The 20,116-nt window shown below is 39.2% G+C and overlaps 1 protein-coding gene across 1 annotated transcript in view; it reads right to left on the bottom strand.

The window, feature by feature from the left end:
• The window catches only part of LOC128358928 (RNA polymerase II elongation factor ELL-like), a 28,693-nt gene that overhangs the window by 2,012 nt on the left and 6,565 nt on the right, over positions 1-20,116 (bottom strand). The window contains exons 3-9 of the mRNA XM_053319334.1: positions 10,324-10,451; positions 8,923-9,086; positions 5,384-5,631; positions 2,524-2,648; positions 1,747-1,861; positions 871-1,357; positions 225-276 (exon numbers count right to left, since the gene is read on the bottom strand). Of these exons, the coding sequence (XP_053175309.1) occupies positions 225-276; positions 871-1,357; positions 1,747-1,861; positions 2,524-2,648; positions 5,384-5,631; positions 8,923-9,086; positions 10,324-10,451 (1,319 nt within the window). The remainder of the gene's footprint in view (positions 1-224; positions 277-870; positions 1,358-1,746; positions 1,862-2,523; positions 2,649-5,383; positions 5,632-8,922; positions 9,087-10,323; positions 10,452-20,116) is intronic.

Consider the following 20,116-nt stretch of genomic DNA (forward strand, 5'->3'; position numbering starts at 1 on the left):
CTACTAATGTGTAATAACATGTCTATTTGCTTTTAGAGAAGAGAAAAATAAGAGTAAATATGCACTAAAAATGATTGCTATAGTAGGTGCTTCTGCATGTCCCCATGTTTATCCTAAACACACTTTTAAACAGCAAATATATTTTAAATGTGTAATAAAGGAGTTTTTTGTGCGTCCGAATGAACAATGACAATAAAAGGTTTTTAAATCATGTTTACACTCACAGCACATAATCTGGCTTCCCCTCAGAGGCCACATCATTTGTGATGTCAGGATCTAAAATAAAAACAAAGAAAATGACATTCATATGACTCAATAAAGACACTTAGACATTGCCTAAATATTGAGCAATAAGTTCTTGTTTTGCTTAAAGCCACAGCGTGAGTGTGTGTGTGTCTGGCCGCCTCTGTGCAGACTAGCAAAGAGCTTGTGGGTATCAGGAGACGTGTCAGCTTAGAGACCCAATGCACTGCTTGAGCTGTTTTTGAGTCAGTCAGCCACATAACACACTGAGGACTCAAGAGAGTGAGCTTAAGGGAGCCAACACAGACATGCTTATGAGATAATACTGTATAAATGCACCGGTGGGGTGTCAGACAAACGGTGCTTAGAGAGACCTCACACACAATTACCACTGGCCATCTGTTCAAAGTACGTGTGGTTAACCTGTTATTTTGTAGACAAGTATGGAGGAGAAACACAGAAACAATAGTTCAAACACATTATGACAAAAGGGTGTCTTTGAGATGTGACTACTGCGATATTACAGATGTAATCAGACAAAATGTGCCACATGGAGTCACATTAACCACAAAAAGAGGAAAAAGTTTAGCACCAAATTGATCAGGATGTAAAAAAAAAAAGCCTTACTGTCAAGTTTGTCCACGTTCTGCTTGAGATCAGGACTCGTCTCTAGCCATTCACTGCCCTGGTTGTCTTTTAATCTCTCCCGCTCCTTGTCTTTGTGCTTTTTAGACTTCTTCTTTCTGTGCTGGCTGTTGGTGAGCTGCTGGTGAACGCAGTCAGACTCACCCTGCGGTGGCTGGTGGTTGCTTACTTTGGGTTCTTGCTCCCTGGTCTCTGACACAGGCATGTCAGATGTGCTAGACAGTTTGTGCATTAGAGGAAAGTCATTATGGCCCCTTGGTAAACCATTTTGGTTCCCTGTGTGGTTACTTGTCCTTTGAAACTCAGTCTTTGTGTGGAAACTGGGGTTGAGGGTAGGTGTTGAATTGTCGTGACCTCCTTTATTGTTTAAGAGTCCGTTTACAGCGGGCTGCTGTTGCAGTCTCTGCTCATCTAGTCTTTGTCTCTTAACAGCTATGCTTTCCAGCGAGTCAAAAGGCACAGGACGTTTCTGAGGAAAGAAGAAGAAAAAGAAAGAAATCTAACTATATTTATGAAATCATAAAATTTCCATGCAAACAATGTGCAACCTAGCTTGTCAATCAGTGTCAAACCAAACATACAAAATCTATCATTTCAAATTATGCACCTATACATGCATGAAAAAGCCAGCAGTTTGAATATATTGAATATCCATCAAGACAAAGATCGAAGACTGTATGTCTATATACATATAGTAGAAATCATAAATACAAAGCATAAAAACAGAAGAGGCAACTTTTAGAAAACTTAGAAATGTAATAGCATGAGAAATTAAGGAATTGGATCAATATTGCTTAATCTTTCACATGAAACAACCAGGATCAAACACAGATTAACAAAATCAATATGGCCTCTTACTACAACAGGGTTCTTGGCTGCGCTGTGATGTAGTGTTGTATCCTCTGAGGTCTTCAATATCGATGAATTTGCTTGAGGATTCCTTGATTGGTTGCTGATGTGTGGCTGCAACTTTCTGTTAAACAGAAAAGAAGAGGGAGTTGCAGAATGAGACAAAAATACCTTTGTGGATTTAGAAACATTTCATTTTAACCAGTGTCACTGCGAGGTTACAGGGATTTATAGAACTAATAAAACTAAGCATGAAAATGCAATGCAGGTTCTTGCAGATTCAGTTTCTTTGTGTTGATTAGCGCCGTTGTGTGGGAGTGAAAGATGTGGAGGAGGGAAGAAAAAGATGACAGATTAAAAGATAGACTTGGGCCACTGCTTGTCAAAAGTTGTGAAAAACAATTGGACCAGAAGAAAAGAAAGTTCCCATATTACTCTATTGTTATTTATTAAAGATACTAAACAAAGATTCAAGCCTATTTTCTTTAAATGCTCAAAATCACAATTAGACTAAAAACTACACAAAAAGTAGCAGTAGTAGATTTACTGAACAGGATTAGTAAGTAAATACGGTCCAGAAATAAACCATAAAATGAAAATTAACCATAAAGTTTCAGGCACCAACCAAAACCTCTGTGATCAGACTCATGAATAAAGTAAACTTGCATATACTGTAGATGCTACATCAATGGCACATGATATATAATGAGGCAGGGTAATGTAATTATCAGTTTGTTTAAACAGCAGAAATTTCATCCTTGTTTGGTTTTCATGTCTCTAACCCACCTGACTAGCAGCCTGCTGATGAGCTGCCTCTCCTCCTCGCTGTAGCCTGGCCAATCCCTTCGCACGTGCTTGTAGAAGTCATCCCTCAGCAGGTAGCTGCTGTCTTTGGGATTCACTTTTGCCACCTAAAATACAAGAAACTGCATGAGGTAACTGCCATTTAAAAGTCTAGTTTCCGACTGAATTCACACCAGTAGTCAATGATATTGGAAAGAAAGCAATCCGGTACCATCTGTAAATGACCTTTAGTTTAAACACTATTTCTAAAAATGTTTAATAAAGTGTTTTTATGTTTATTCATTCATTTTCTGAACATTCTTTAAAGCGACGGTTCGGCGTAATTTTGACCTAGCATTATATACACCAAGATGTCTATCTAAACACCCCCTCACCCCTTTTTTAAAATGTGGTCACAAATTAGTGGAGTTACAGCTATCAGCTGAATGGCTTAGTACAGGCTCTAATGGAACCAACAGTGTATCTCGTAAATTACCCCACTAATAATGCCTGGATTTTAGTTTATTAAACTCCTCTTTTACTCTGCTGCTACTGCTAAAGCTGTAAACATTGTCGAAATATTGCGCGATCACTGAAATACCGTGTGGCTGCGCGAGATCCCGCACAGAGCACATCTATTGCTGGAAGAGACTAGTAGTTGTAGTGAAGAAGGAGCAAGAAGCAAGAGTACAGCAGAAGACATCAACATGAGTGGAAGGATAGGACAACATGCCATACAGTTGTATTTATCTACTACTACTGGTCTCTGGTCCTCTAAAAATGTTAATTTATCATATTACCAATTCTTAAAATGGCATCATGTTCTTCTACCTATGAATATGCAAATATTGTTAATTTCAAAACATTAACAGCTGTACACAAGATATCGTCTTTTTTATTGTAAAGTCAATTTTTACTGTTGGAAGCCTCAAGTTTCCAAATCACACTTGTCTTGTGGTTTACTGGCCCTCAATTGGTTCCAAACACTAGTTGTGATATTGTAAATCATGTTTGTAGGTATGCTCTGATTTAAGGTGAGCTCAGAGAATTTTCCCCAAACAGTCTTCTAGTGTCAACCTCTGCACATAAATCATTCTACACAGTGAAGCTTAAACCACCATCTGAAATTAAACAAAGAAAAACATTCTTTCCTAATTGAATCTAATTTAACTTTAAACAAAATGTATGTAAGTAACTTTATTTATTTATAACTGCACCTTTTGAGAGCAAGGATGCCACAAAGTTCTTTGCAGAAGAAATAAAGCATAAACATACATCCAGACAAAAACACAATAAAACACAATTAAATAGCAAATAGGAAAATTACACGACGGCAAGTCTGAACAAATGGGACTTGAGCTGCTTTTAAAGGTTTCCACAGATCTTAAATCCAAAGGGAGACAATTCCAAAGTTTAGGAGCCACAAAGTCAAAAAGCACAGTCTCTTTTAGTTTTAAGCCTAGATCGAGGAACAACCAGCAAAACCTGATTAGAAGTCCTCAGAGACCTGCAGTAGATCTCTAATGTAGGCAGGTGCTTGACCATGCAGAGCTCTATAGATGGTCACAAGAAATTTCAATTGAATTCTGAATTTAATGTTGGGGAGCCAGTGAAGAACAATCAGAATCAGTGTCACATGAAATCCACACGTACTACGTTCCAGCTTTCATTTCTCCATACATTTCATTTTGGAGTCTTGCAAATTGATGTTATTTGGAAAAACTGACCATTGTAAATATGGAAATTACACATTGTTATTTCAAATCAGTGTCAAGCAGTATCACAAAGTGGAGTCCTGGATGTGCTGAAAGTGGCACATCCACGTTCCTGAAAAGCAAAACCTTTTTTCTTCGACTGCTGTTCCCATCTGAGAGTCTCAGGCTTTCTTTCTCACAGTGACTTTAACCTCCTCTCTAATCTAGTCAGGCCGCCTTTCTCTGAGGACATCTATCTTTCTGGGGCCTCCTGACAGCACGGCCCACCCCACAGCAATCTCTGCAGAGACTATTACAGCATTGACCTAATTACACATGCACACTGGCACAAAAACCACACGCATGCACACACAGACATACACTAGAGTGTATGCACACACTCACACACACACACACACACACACACACACACACACACACACACACACACACACACACACACACACACACACACACACACACACACACACACAATGGCAGTAGAAGGACACAAACATAATTTAGAAATTACTCAAAAATGTATACAGGAAAGTCACATAAAGTAAACGTTTCTAAATTAGATCACAGCTTCAATTAAAGCTCTATTGGCTGCTGGTTTCTGTCACTACAAGATTACATGCTTGCTAGCTGGACAGAAGATCTCTACTTTTCATATTCTGGTCATATGGACTTTAAAACCAGGATCATACTCAGTCCTACAAAAAACGTTTTTATGGTTGTTTTTAATGGAAAGGGTGGTGCAAATAATTGGTACTAGTAGGAATGAATACAGTTATGTGTGTGTGAGTCTGTGAATTTTGTATAATTAATATGGCAGTGCCATATTGGCACTTTTTTCCATAAATTAAGTTGAAGTTGTTCTCTTATTTTGCACAGACAGTGTTTACATTTGGAAAGCCATGTTGCATTCATCCATCCAGTGGGGCATCACAATAAAATTAGGCATAATGTATTAATTCCACAATAGGATATGTTATGTTATCTAACAGTTCTGGTGTAAAAAGCCTGCCTATATCGGTATTGGGTGATATCAGTATGGGAAATTAAGAGTTGGGGAATATCGGAATATCGAGCATCCCTAATTTATTTATATGCACTTATGTGTGTGTGTGCATGCCTCTATGCACACACATATTATTTCTGCGTACCTCATCCAGTATGGCACCCAGCTCGGCCTTGTCTTTGGGGCTAACTCTTTCTCTTTCCAACCACAGCAGCAGCTCTGGTTTCCTGTAGGGTTTGAGAGCCAGTAGGTGGATGATGCGCTCTCTCAGGGGCTTCTGAGTCGGCATGGCCATACTGCCGTTCCTCCGGTTGTTGGAAGAATGCTTGTAGAAGCTGCTGTCTGATGCAGACACAGGTGCTGGCCTCTTTTGGAACTTTTGGACGCATTTATCTGAACACACAAAAATGTAGATGAAGAATCAGATTCATCAGTTTAATTCACAATGTAATTTGCTAAGTTGTGATTTATTATAGTGCCTAAAACTCTCCTAGAACTGTATAAAATACAATACATTTTACAACCAGTACACATTTGTTTGCTTCAAATATGACATAAAAAAGTCTAATAGTCAGACATTTGAGAAACTTAAATTTAGACTATCATGTAACTGATAAGAGTTAAAAGCAGAGTGAAGCCTGACAGCCTGACTCTCACCACTGCTTTGACCTGCTTAACATATGTGCATGCTCAATGGGCTGAACTTTTATGGTAATTGGTTGAAGAGGAACAAGGAAATAATAATCAAAATATCGTCGAATAACCTTTAACTGTAGATCACACCAGCATGCAAGCTTGTAGGTATTTGTCGTCAGATGTAAACACCCCATTGATTGTTACATCCCTGCTGCAGACAGATGGGGCGTGTTAGAGCAGTGAAAGCTATCTCTCTGTCCTAATCCCATTACAGGTTAATCTGTGCTTTGAAGGTCAGAGTGGGGCAGAGGTAGAGGAAAAGAAAGCCTTACTTTCAAACACAAAAGTATGTCCTGCCAAGAGATAATAACTCTGTGCATTATCATTTCTCTAGTGGCAGCCACTAATCATTGTAAAAACGCTCTGAATGATGTAATAATTATAGTGTGGGATGTATGGTGTATCAACTGCATGCTCTATAAATTTTAGCATGTATTATAATATGCACGGTTTACAAGCACCTCCTGAGGCTGAGAGGGGAATTTTAGAGTGCAGTTATTAAATGTTTACCTATGGGCATATATGTTGCAATGTCATCTTCACCCTAAGACCTGCTATTACACAATCCACACAGTCTAAATTTGATCTAACTCACTCAGAGTCTCCGCTTCCCTAGGGCTCCAGCACTGGCATGGGGGTCGAAATCATGCCAAATAACAATATTGCATAACCCACAGCAAAGGTTGGAGAAGAGAAAAAAGAGCTTGCCAGTTGATGCCTTGTCTCATATGATTAATATGCTATAAGTTATTCCTGATTATTAAGCTCTGATAACATGTATACACACACACAATTCTGGCAAATGCTATGAGAAATGTGTTGAAAATTTTGTGAAAATGCAAATGTGGGAGCAACAACTTATCACCTGTGAATTTATACTTGTGCGTTTTATGTAACCTCTCGTTAACTTTTTATCATTATTTGTGATATGATGGCAACAACAGTTAGCCACTTATGCACAATCAAAACAGACTTTAGTTCAAGCTCTATACACGGCTCACATATAATATCCAATGCCATGTTTTGAAGTTGCGCCCCCAACTCTTCCTTTTGTATCACTGCTTTTCAATAGTATAAATAGGAAGAACCTGGCTTTGAATTTCATATTGGCCAGCTACCTCTGAAATGATGGTTCAAAGACCATTTGGCCAAAACTCTTTTCAAAGCCAGATGTGAAAGGAAACTCTAAATAGAACGTAATAACAAACTGGCAACCAAACACCAAAAACTGTACAAAATAATAAATATGATGAGAAGAGTTAGCTTTTGGTACTATTGGAATAACCAATATATGGCCTGCAGATGTGGTTTCAGTACACGACAGAAAAATATCTGTTTTTCAAATTAAAGCAATAAACAGAGCAATATTTTTTCATTTAAAAATACCATCCAGACATTTATTAACACATACAAACCTTCTCAGCTTGGAACAATAACGTGTGTCTAATAAGGGTTTTCCAGAAAAAAAATACAATTAAAATCCTTTTTATGACATCCACGCTTTCTCCCTCATTAAAAATACCAGACTTTATAAATACGTATATATATATATATGTCATTTCAGAAGTTTTCCTGCTGGACACAAGATGTCTATTACTTCACTGTAAAGTCCATTCTCAGTGAATGTGAACAGGAGGCTTCACATCACACTTGTGTATGTTGCATCTGGACCAAGATTGGCTCCAAACTAGTTGGGATGTCACAAATCATGCTTGTAGGCCCACCACTTAAAATTGGATGTTCAGTGAGCTCAGAGAAACTTTCCCCCAACAGCCTTCTAGTGTCAAACTGCACATACATCATTTTACATATGGCCCTTTTCCACTGCAGAATCGGTACGGTACGGTACGCTTTAGCGCGGCACGACTCTACCCACTTTTAGAACCGGCCCTGTTCCTTTTCCACTGCCAAGAGGTACTAGTCGGACTACTTGGAATGGGCGGAGTTCTCGCTGTGTTTGTGTTTGTGCTTTAACGCGGGTGATTATTTAAAGACCCTGAGCTTCGTCGCATGTATGACGACATCTCCTTCGACCAATCAGTGGACAGCGCCGTTCACGTGACAATTTAGTATCAGTTCGGCTCGGTTAGTACCACCTCTGAAACAGGTACGAAAAATCGTAACGGTTCCCAGGTCCGGCCCCCAGTGGAAAAGGGCACAAAGCGGGTAGAGTCGTACCGTACCGTACCGTACCGTTACTAAATCGTGCAGTGGAAAAGGGCCATTAGTGAAGCTCACAGTAAAGCTTAAAGGACAATATTCTTACTACTATAACTGATACTATTAGATTTCTACTTTTGTTCCTTATATTCCATCACTGTATCCACATTAAAATTCACTGATTCCTCTCAAACACCTTACTCCATAATAGGCCTGCAACGGATCATCATTGGTCCGTGATCCGTTCGGACCATCTATTTCGGTTCGGCACACGCATGATACGCGGATTGATTTATGAAAAAAAAAAAAAAAAATGTGCGCATGTTCAGTCCACACACAGCTGTAACCATTCCTGCTAGTTCCAGGGACAGAGCTACTTAACACGCTCTGGGTAAAAGTCTGCAACAGTTCCCTTTTCAATAAGCAAACTATGGCTCGTTGTGATTTATTGTCCTCAGTGTACAACATGTAGAACAGTGGGCATGGAAAATAAAAGTAGGCTAGACTTCGGTGACTACTGTAACGATAACTGCTGCCTCTAGTGCTACGTCTGTTTCCTTATACTCGCGCTGCCACACAAACCAGTCGCCTAGGTTAGCCTACCACACAGACGTAACACTCAAAAAAAGACAAAACATGTTTATTTGTCTTGTCTATTTTTTTTTTGGCTGATCCGAAAAATGATCCGATCCGTGACTCTGATCCGAGGAACGATCCGAACCGTGAGTTTTTTGATTCGTTGCACCCCTACTCCATAATAATCTGCAGATGTACCATAGATACCTCTGATTTTCCTTTGATCAACAGAGATTTCTAGTCTGTTCTTACTTGGATGTGTAGCTCCAGGTTTGATCTCAATGGCAGAGCGGCTCCAGCTGTCCTTCTCCACCTGAGACATCCTCTCACGGGTCATCTGATAGGAGTCGTCGGTGGCACACACTGTGATCTTGTCCTGGATGATACCTTGACCTTCCAGCTGCTCGTGGCCCTCACTGCAAAACAAAAACACAGACCTATTGAACCAAGGGGCTTTCTGCAGGCTGTACTGTCAACACTACAAAGACATAGTCCTATAAGCTATCTCAGAGCAGCATACCAACGTGGACTCCACACGGCATAATGTGGCTTTGTGGTCAAAGCTGGCTAAGAGCTCTATGGTTACTGTATGTTATGTCATAGTCTGTATATAGCCCTGTAGCATGCTATGTGTGAGAAAGTCAGATATCCTGGGTCAAAGCAGGATAGAGCCTGTGAAAAACCTCCAGGATTAGCTTGGCTCCGAACAACACAGTTGCAAAACAAGGATCATCTTGGCCAAAGTAAAAAGTTTAATACATCAACCTCTATTAATGTTGTAAATAAGTCAGGGATTTTCTGCACTGCCAAAGTCAGTTTTACACATTTAAAAAATAGGAGCTACTTCCCCCACCTGCCCTTAGCCCACTTCTGTAGCCAAACACATTTATATGTGTGTAACCACTGATCATTTCTCCTCTTGATCCTCTAAATATCTAAACAAATGCCAAGGCAGTGAGAGCAGGATGTTGCTTTTCACCAGTTATACTGTCGCTTTTGGCTCCAGCAGCTGACTGGAACCAGAACTAGTATGAATTCAGACCACAGCTAGCCATCTGGCAGCAGGAGGCAGCAACAGAGCGTAACCCTCAGTTTCCATGCATATCCACTCCACAAACAAGGCATCACAGGTCTCAGTAATGAAAGGGTCAGCCCCGAAATACACAGGAAACTTTAACAGCCCCATCCTGTGCACAGCATGTGGTGAGCTAACTGTCTCTCATGATGCCTTCACAGGTGTGAGCATACAGATCGCTGATGAATCATGAAAAATGCGGTGAAAGGCTGCTGACCTATGAAGGTGACAAAAAGTTATGGTCTGGTGTCACTTATGCCACAACCAGTAGATCAGATCCACATCTAAAATAGTTGGATCAGACACATCTGGAGCCTTAGCTAACCTTTACTGAATACATTTTTTGCAGGACAAGTTTGCCAATATTCTTTGTTGATCTATGTGGAAAAAATATTTCTAGATAGTTTTAACAGGAGCTCAAATCAGGACCTTGAATAAGAAAAAAAAATTAGTAGAGCTTGATGTAAAATGTTGAGAAGAAATCAATTGAGGAGTGCTCAATTTCTCTTTCCCCTGCTCTCTGTAAGGATATACAGTATAAAGAATAACAAGTGTCTTTGTACTGTTCAACTTCATACCTTGAAACATATTGATGGATGCAGTCAAAGCTGGCTTGAGGCTGGTCTTTGCTGTCACTGGATAAGTAGAAGGAGAAGATGCGAAGAGCAGTTGGTGACTCTGATGTTGGAGCAGGGATTTTGATGTACTATAAAGGAAACACAGGAAAAAAGGTCAGATTCACCAAAACCACATAAATATTTGTGATTTCCAATCAAATTGGCTGTATAAACGTGTTATGTGTATAAAATTAACAGATTATTCAAACCTAAGTAATCCAACTCTACTTGTGTGCACATGAGCACATTCAGTAGAAAGAAGAACGCTTATATTGTTTTTTAGGCCCGGTGCCAGCCAGTTGCCTTAACTTGTCAATGTTTTCCTAAGGCCTCTTGAGTTCATGTATCCTTTGTTATCTTTCAAACTATCAACTTATTGTAGGGAAAAGCAATTATCTACTCAGCAGAATTTCAGAGGCCATTCTGATGCCAAAAGCACTGTAAGCCAAGAACACAGGGCCAGTCCAGAATCATAGTTTTTGCAATCATCATAAATCAATGAAGTTTATTTCTTCACAACTTTTAGCCCACTGCAAAGACTGGACTCTGGCAAATGTAATTGAGGCCTGAAAATAACAGCTAATCCTGAAATAACAATACTAAAAGCTCCCCAACGTGGCACTGGTCATTACAACAGTAAAGTTTTGAATGGAGTATGATGGCAATTTAAAAATATGTGGTACTATACCAGTAGGAATGACCACAGGGCCAGTGAAGTTTTATCTATCCTGCTGGGAGCACGAATGTTTCCAACAGATTTCATGGCTGACAGCTCAATAGATGAGATACCTTGTGTGAAAGGCTAACATTTTTGGCCTGAAGATGCCACAAGAGGAACACTTACTGAGAGACCAAAACATAAACCCTCTGTGGAGCTTGAATGGGCCCATTAAACTTGATGATATGACTATCAGACCTAAGAGACTTCTTGGGTGGAAGGTTTGGGGGAAAGTTTGGTGTGATGTAGCAAAACCGGAAAGGTCAAGGGTTCAGCAAAGATATGATATTCCTCCTCAGTCAAGCAAAGTCACTGACCCACCAAACTTTATCATCCTTGACTACTCACTGTTTGTTGGTCAAGTTGGAAATACCATTTAAATCTGCAAATATACATGGAATGCACCTGGGTTATTTCACCTCATGTATTCCAGGCTGAAGCTAAAAGGCTCCTTCCTCATCTTCCATTATCATGTGCCACTAAAAGTTGAAGATTGATTAATGAGTGGATGTCATGACATTAATGATTGAAGTTGGTTCAAGCCTACAAGCACACATCGTATTTTGTTTTACAGGAAGAAAACATGGTTGGATTTTCATATTAGAATATAAAGAACTTGTTTTTTTCATTGTTGTTTTTTTGCATATTGTTAAATAGGTGTTAAATAGGTGTTACATTTTTTAGTTTTAACATAGGGCAGTTTTCAGTCCTAATGTGGCCTAATTCAGGTTTACATCCGTGTTTTCATATATAAACACAAATAAACAATAGAACTACATTGTGTTACACAGAATGTTGAATACAAATCATTTAAACACTAGGGGGCTGATTTACTGAGATCCCAAATAAAGGGCACTTAAGTACGTGTGCAGTGCAACAGATTGCACATTTGGTAAGCGTACGTTTTGCAGGTTATCAGGTAAGAATAACTGTGCAAATAACAACAGGTGCAGACAGCACAGCAGTATTTAAATGAGGCGTGTCTTAATAGAGAGTTTGGACGAGCAGAAAGCCCACAAGTGCTATATGAAATCTAATTCCATGGAGTTATAGCAAAAAAAAAATATTACCTGATAAACCGCCATATGGAATATGTATATATGTCACGTATTTATGACAAAGTCAATGCCGTTAATAAAACCAAAAATATTCCACTCAAAAAATATTGGATAAAAAACGTTCTCTGCATATTCTGTCATTGTGCCTATGTCTCCTCCTCTCCACAGTAACAGAAACCATCTGTGTGCAGTGCTCAGCCAGTTAATACCTGTCCTTCAAACATATTATTTGTAGACACAGGTAGACTCAGCAAAATTAACTTTGGGTTTGGTAAATTACAAATTGTGTGCTAAATAACATATTTGCATTCTTCTCCTCCCTGTATTTTGCACACTGGGGATGAAACGCCACATATTGCATATTCATGATGGCAAACATACTAAATGGACATTATCTTATCTTATTAGTATTATCTTGCACCTTTGAAAGATGCAATCGTCAGTGCACCCTGTTAGTAGATCAGCTTTACACATGCAAACATTTAGTAAATCAGGCCCTATGACATTAAAAAATAAAATCCATTATCTGTTCTTCAAAGACGAATCACTGATTCACTCCACAGAGGTCCTTACAACAGATGTAATACTTTTGAGTCTTCTGTCAGTGCCTTAATCATTGTTAGTGCATCAGACAATGAGTACTTGTGAACACACAGTACAGTTGTTTGACAACAAACTCAGTGCTTGGATTATGACTGATGAGCCGTGGAGAATTACTCTATAGAAATGAATTTTTCAGGTCATCGGTGTCTTCGAGAAAGGATTGGGGAACAGTAATTCAGCACTTGCTCCATCTTTGTTTTCATACTGAAGCGTTGCATGTGAGCACACACGTTTAAATGCCTACCCCACATGCACACACACACACACGGGCACACACGCACACACATAAAACAGTCTAGAGTGAGACTTTGTGCCGCTCTGTAACTTTAAATAAATCTCCTTGGGTAAACAGTGTTTTTAAGAGTCCGCTCCACTGAGGCGTCCATGAGATCTCCTGGCAGACTCAGTGGAGCACAGCAGAGCCAAGGCTGCAACCTCCAGGGCAGACAAATGCACACACGAACACACACAGAGACATATAATAACACATCAGGAAAAATGAAGATCAGAAAAAAAGTCAGGATATACACTGATTTGACCACTGAAAAACATAATTGTACGTTTATGAAAGTAGGATTCTGAAATACTTTATTCAGAGCTTTCACATTCAAATCAGTTGAATCTCCCATGACTCTTTAAGTTACTTCATTGGTATTTCAATTTTGCTTTATGGGAAATTTGACATGAAAGAGGCTTTATTTTAGGGCATGTGCATGAGAATAAGACAGGCTGGACAGAGAAAGAAGCTTGAGCTTGTCAGGAGCTACAGTTAAGACGGCAAGGAAAATGTCAGAGTGAAACGTCCCTGCGCAGAGGAGATCCACATTGTCACTACATGTATCCTTCACTGCCTTCTAATGGTAGCAGAAGGGGTCAGCAGTTTCACAGCAATCTCATTCTTCATGCTGCAGGCAGCTGTGCCATCTCTTTTGGGTGGGAAGTGGCTTTAAGCATTAAGGTATCACAGGGGATTTCCTCCCCTTTCTCCTATTGTGCTCCTGTTCTCCCACATGGTTCTGGTCTCCTATTTTTCAAACACACTTGGCAGACTGTGTCCAGTCCTTGCTCAGATTTTCCTACCTGGATGTGTGCATGTGACGCTGGCATCCACAGAGGCTACAGTGTGGCTTCTGGGTAGTATAATCTAAAATTTGCAGTATGTTTGAATATTGAACAGTAAAAATATTTGGTAACACTTTATGGTGGGGGGCATGTGCCCGTAAGACTCTAGAAGGTATATACTTATCTATTCCCTGTGGAATATCCTTCAACTACTGGCTTTTATTAAAGCTGTTATAATCAATATTTTTATAGTAACAAAATATCACATTTCTAAGCATTTCTAAGGAGAAATGGATTGCTGGTTATCACAAAGCACCAGATAATTATCACCTGACTCTGCAATCTTTCAGCTCATTGTTTGGTTATACAGCTTTGGTTCAAACTCGCAGCATCATTTTTAGTGGCAGATATTTTCATCAAAAAAGCTCTGTTACTGTGTTCTACCTAATCAGCAGCAAGACAGACAGACAGACAAAGTTAACGACTTGATTGTGAACTGGTTATTGCTGGGTATTAACAGCTAAATAAACAGATATTTCACTCAGGAGACCAAAATCAGAGCTAAAAACTAGAGTGAATACTGTTCTTACATTGATCCTGTGGCCAGAAAGACGACTCCAAATGAATGTTAATGTTGCACCGTATCAACTGGCCAATCAACATAAAAAGGTGATCATATATAAATATATAAATTCTTCATATTCTCTGACATGTATCACTTGAAAATGATGACAGAAGTTGCTAGTGTTAGCACTTCTGACAACAGTTGCCCTGCATAGTCTCCAGATAACTGTATTCTAGTTGATGTCTGACTTTCTTTGGCCTTTTAGTAACATTGCCTAATTTATTCTGATACCAACTGTAAAAGTTAATGCAAGTCATGCATCTATACCACTGAATCCACCCCTAGCAATGGGCAGCTGGTTACTTTTTCAAATGTGGCAGCAAACATGGAAAGATACAATTACTATAATTTAAAACAAGTTTCCTGCATACATAACCTCTTGGGATTAAGTCAGGAAACAGCCATTTGCACTAGTCTAGATTAGTAATATTGAGAGTGCTATGAAAACCAAGAATTCATCAAAAAGCAGTATTTCACGTTATGAATGAGTTTTTCACTGCATCAGAAAATTGTGGCATGACAGTGTGTGAAGTGTCAATTGTGAGATTCTCAAAGTCAATGTGTAAGAGCTGGCAGCCCTGTTAACAGCCACATTCCACTTAAAAGAGCCAACTCTGATTGCCTCCTTTACAATCCTGTTTGATCGGTGAGGGCGGACTGGCAAAGTTAGCTACTGATGACTTGAAAATTGGTTTAGCATTTCAGTGACAGTCCATTCCTACATTTTGCTAAATTAAATTTTGCCTGGAGTCAGTGAGCAGGTTCCACATGTTCATTTAACATGTGCTAGCCTATCTTTTCTATTTTCTATTTTCATTCAGTGATTGCATTGAAGCTAAACGGCACGTTTCTCACCTTTGTTAACAGTGAGACTTCTGAGTGGATTGACATACTGTGATTAATAGCCAAAGCATGCTGTGGCAAATGATCAGTGATGGGACCTACTGAACTGAAGGGTGGTCCAAAATGTGATTTCTTTTCATTTGTTTTTGTTAGTAAAATGGTAATTTATATAGGCTGCTTAAATATAAATCACCTGATTGCAGGGACTGTATGATGATAGTTTTATTTTTAAAAAGATTAAAAGGGGAGTAGCAAAACCATAACCTGGCTTGTGCTTATGCCCCTAGCGACAATTCACAACTTGTTACATTCAGATAATTACAATTATTATTATTTTTTTTCTTTAAAGACTTTCTCTGGCATAGACACATTTATTTGAAAGTAGAGAGACAGGAAATTACGGGAGAGACAGGGGGGTGTGACATGCCAAAAGGTCTGCCGGCCGGGACTTGAACCGGGGTCCGCTGCGTACATAGCATGCGCTTAAATTGTGAGAACAATTACTCTATGCAAGAAAAAACTGTAATTGCATGAGTCAAATGCGATTTAAATAAGTTGTGGGGTTCTCAACCACTACTCTACAGTATTTGAGAGAAACCCCATTTATCCTGCAAGGCTTTATACTGTGTTTTTTTCACAGTAGGGAGTTTTTTTATTGCAGGCATCTTCAAGGGATAATTTATGTCCTAATAACACAATATTTAACTTCACATCTTGATGATGGTCAGGTAAACAAGGTGTCAGTTCAAACATTTCTTAAAATTGCATTTCTGCTTTCAAAGGAGATCTGAACATCACTGAGTAAGCTGAGTGAATGTTTTAAAAAGGTTGTGAACTTGATCTGAACTAACAGTTTTGTAAGTGCTGCTCAGCCCACACATTAAACTGGTTGGCCAGTTGCTTCTGGGTCACCTTAAGAATTCTTACGTAAATGTGCAACAAAGCAACACTGACTTTGGCTCTATTCTCTTATCAGCCTGCTCCACATGTCTCTACATGCAGCCTTTTTACCACAGGAATTCATATAAACTATATACAGCTGAGCGCTGAAAGATATAGACTAGATTGCATGTCGCTGCACAGGTGGATCTCTAAGCATTTGACATTTTGATGGCTCTCACTCTGGATTATGTAATATTTGCCTCTAGGTAGCATGTCAATGATCCACTCTTACAGCCTGTAGGTTAATCCTGGACGTGTCATTGTTTGACAGACAGAGGTCATGAAACGTGCGGTTATCATCACATTGGAGTGGATTATTTCTCACCATGACACAATTATGCTAACATTTCACAAGATGATGAACATATTTTCTTTTAATGACCACTTAGTCATACCCATAACATTTACAGTCTTATTATTTCAACAACCACTATGGTCAATAAAGACAATGATATAAATACAGACATCACAGCAAACACTGACTGCTTGCTCATTTATCAGTCTGAGCATCTTACACCTACAAATCTGTTCAAGCAATCTTGCCCTTCTGATTGTGCAAATTACTTGTGAAATCATTGAAACAGCTGGTAGTCCAAGCCTCACAAACAACAGTTCATATTTCAGCCCTTTGCAAACTGAGGTTTGAGATAATCTTATCTCTACTAGTCACAAGTTTGTTTAAAAGTAATGCAATGGGTGTCACTTGACAAACCCACAAATATAATTACCAGAATGATAGCATGCTAACATGCTAAATTATGATGGTATACATTGTAAACATTAATTAGAACATTAGCATGTTAACATACTTTTGTGTTGTTTTACACTGGTTTGAAGAAGTGCAACTCAGTCTTATCAATGTTGCTTCAGCTGCAGCAAAAAAAAGCTCTTAACCCCACACTAGCCGGCACACAGAACAAGGTTAGCTGAAGTTAGCAAACTTAGCATTTAGCAGGTAAAGAGCCAGGTATTTCCCTCAGGAAATGATGGAGACCCAAACTGAGCTAAAAGGAGAGCAAATACAGGGCTTACATTCAACAAGTGGACTTAAACACAACTCCAAATGCACCATTGTCAATGTTTAGTGTTTAAAGCTTGTAGCCCCCCCAAAAAACACATTGTTTTTTTTGTTTTTTTTTGCAAAAACGTGCAAACATTCTCCTGCTTCCTCTTATCAGTATTTACTGATTTTTTAGTTTCATGCCATTTTGAATTGAATAAGCTATCTCTATGATTTGAACTCTGGTTCGGACAAAACAACAAAACAATTTTAAGTTCACCTGTCTATAATGATAAAAATCGTTAGTACAACAAAAAACAAACCCCCACAGTCCTATGAAAAAGATGAAGGGCTGTTGCCTGTTTTGAGTCCCACTATCACTCAAATCCAACTTTCACATTAAGTGTGATTACTATTTCCTGGGAGGTATTAGAAAAGTAGTTATCTGGGCAAATTTCACTTCACAGAAACATAGTGGGAGCTTATCTGGAAAATGTGAGAACTCAACAAAACAAAGTCATAAAACTATCCTGGACTTATTTAAACTCAATCTTGAAATCCTCTTTGTGTTTACACTAACCGAAAGCACAAGGTTGCACAGGAATGTTTTTTCAGCAGCTTTAGTTTTTGTCAGCTCTGGAGAGCCTGTGAGTTCACACATCTCCAGTTGAGGATGCCTGGAAGAGCTGCAGATGCATTGCACATCTAAATAGAAAGGTAATGTTTTACATAAGCTATAATTGAATTGTTATTCTCATCAAGACAAACCTGTGCCACTCTCAAGAATTAAAAAAACAAAACCATGGCTCTGTCAGTGAGGGGATCATCTGAGGACATTTCCTCCAACCTTCCTCCACAATAACAATTCATTATTTATGGACTATGTGTTCATTGGACTGCTGTGTGCCGTCACAGAATTCCAGCTGTTACAAATGCCCAGACATGTAGCGCACCGAGGAGCGCTCACTGGCACTTAGCCAAAGATGGCTGCTCTTATGACCTCCACGGGCAGATTTCTAGACCCCCACTGTGCAAACTACAACAAGAACTCTTGTTCCTAGCCGACGAGGTCCGCACCAATCCACTTTCTCCTGAGTGCCACACACGGCAATACAAAACCCAGAGACTTGCTTTTACAAAGGACTTGGCTCTTAAAGAATCCAACTGACCATGAATAATGAAATATTTATTGTCCTCCTTTCAAGTAAAATATTCAGGGAATCTGTGGGTTGCCTCTGATCTTTGTGATTATCGAATCAAAGAAAGCTGGAACAACAATACAAATAATCAAGCGTAGACAAAATTAACAAGAAAGTTAATTGTAAATATATGTACTAGCAAGTCCATTCTCATGAAATTAATATAGTAAAAACTGCCCTACACTTACGAGTGACATATGACCTCAGTAATGCTCAGTGACCCCCAGAGGCCAAAAGGCGAAGGGGCAAACCAAGAGGGGCCTGAATCTGACAACTGTTTGAATGTATGATTCATTCTTTTAACCCAAACCATGGCCCCTGATGCCTTCTCTTTTCACACATCTAGAGAAGCCTCAACCTACAGTACCTCTGTCCCTCTCTACACATTCCCTATTTTCATTCTAATTACCACAGTAAAAAGTAAATATCACAACTCTCCCAACTCTTTTCTGTGCTACGCCAGTCTGTCATTCAGCCTCCACGTCTCTCTCTGTGTTGCTCTCTTCATAAATCTCTCTCTCTCTCTCAAAGGCATTACTCTTGGCGTAGGCCTGTCTGTTCATCTGTTTTCTTCGTCTGCAAACTTCACTACACTTTTTGCTTCCCTCCTTTCAAGTTTTGTAATTTCCATCAACATCAGCCCTCAGAGAAAAAAGGAAAATTATCTTATTACATATGCAGCTGTTGGTGTGGCACGAAAAAAAATTAACAGTTAACATGCTAGTTTACTTTGTCTCAGGGACAATAAAGATAACAGGAAAGAGGCGTCAATCAGTAATGACTTGTACGTGTCCACACAGTCATGAGAGGACCTCTGATCAGCCTAATTAAGTGAAAACACCTGTGTGGGTGTATCAGTACATCACTTTAAAACTGTATCCACAGCTGAAATACTTATCAAACAAAACCATACTGCTGTAACTAACAGGATCTTGTTGTATTAAGTTCACTTGACTGCCACTTTCTGACTTCCTATTTCTCTCTATACTGATTGAACTGAGTGGGACACTACCTTCATTTCACACATGCATAAATCGGCACACATCCATTACCCCGGGCCTGCAAAACTTTTGTGCATTATCTCGCTATAATATGTAATCATGTTATAATTTATCTTTCAACTTTTCACCCCACCAGCTTATGTAAGGGGACACTGCAGCAGCAGATTCAAGATTTGATGAGTTGTTACTTGCAGATCCCTGGGCTTTCTGGGGGGGGGGGGGGTTGTGCTGAAAGGCACCTCTGTGAGAAAACCAGAAGGACTAGTATCTGCAGTGATTGTGTGTTTATACTTAATTCTGCAACAACATGCCTGCATGTGGGTCTGAGTGTATGGTATGACTATATGGTCTATAGTACTGTAATTAACTTTTTTTTTTAACGTTAGCTCTCACCTGTTTAACAGTGTTTAACACAGGGGAACAGGATCAAAACAGCAAATAAGTAATGATTTGGGGTTTTTCTATGCATACCATGTCTGATATTAAACTATTGTTAACATTGTCTACTACAAATCAAAGTCTTTCTCTGCCAACCTTTCTTTTTTTTTTTATATATATAGATTTATTTTTGGGCTTTTCATGCCTATATTTTAGCAAGTAACTGGCAGAGAGAATAACAGGAATCAGGGAGAGAGAGGGGGAAATGACCTGCAGCATAGGTCCCTGGTTGGATTCGAACCAGAGACGCTGAGATTATGTGGCA

This window comes from Scomber japonicus, chromosome 1, assembly GCF_027409825.1.
Source record: "Scomber japonicus isolate fScoJap1 chromosome 1, fScoJap1.pri, whole genome shotgun sequence".
NCBI lineage: Eukaryota > Metazoa > Chordata > Actinopteri > Scombriformes > Scombridae > Scomber > Scomber japonicus.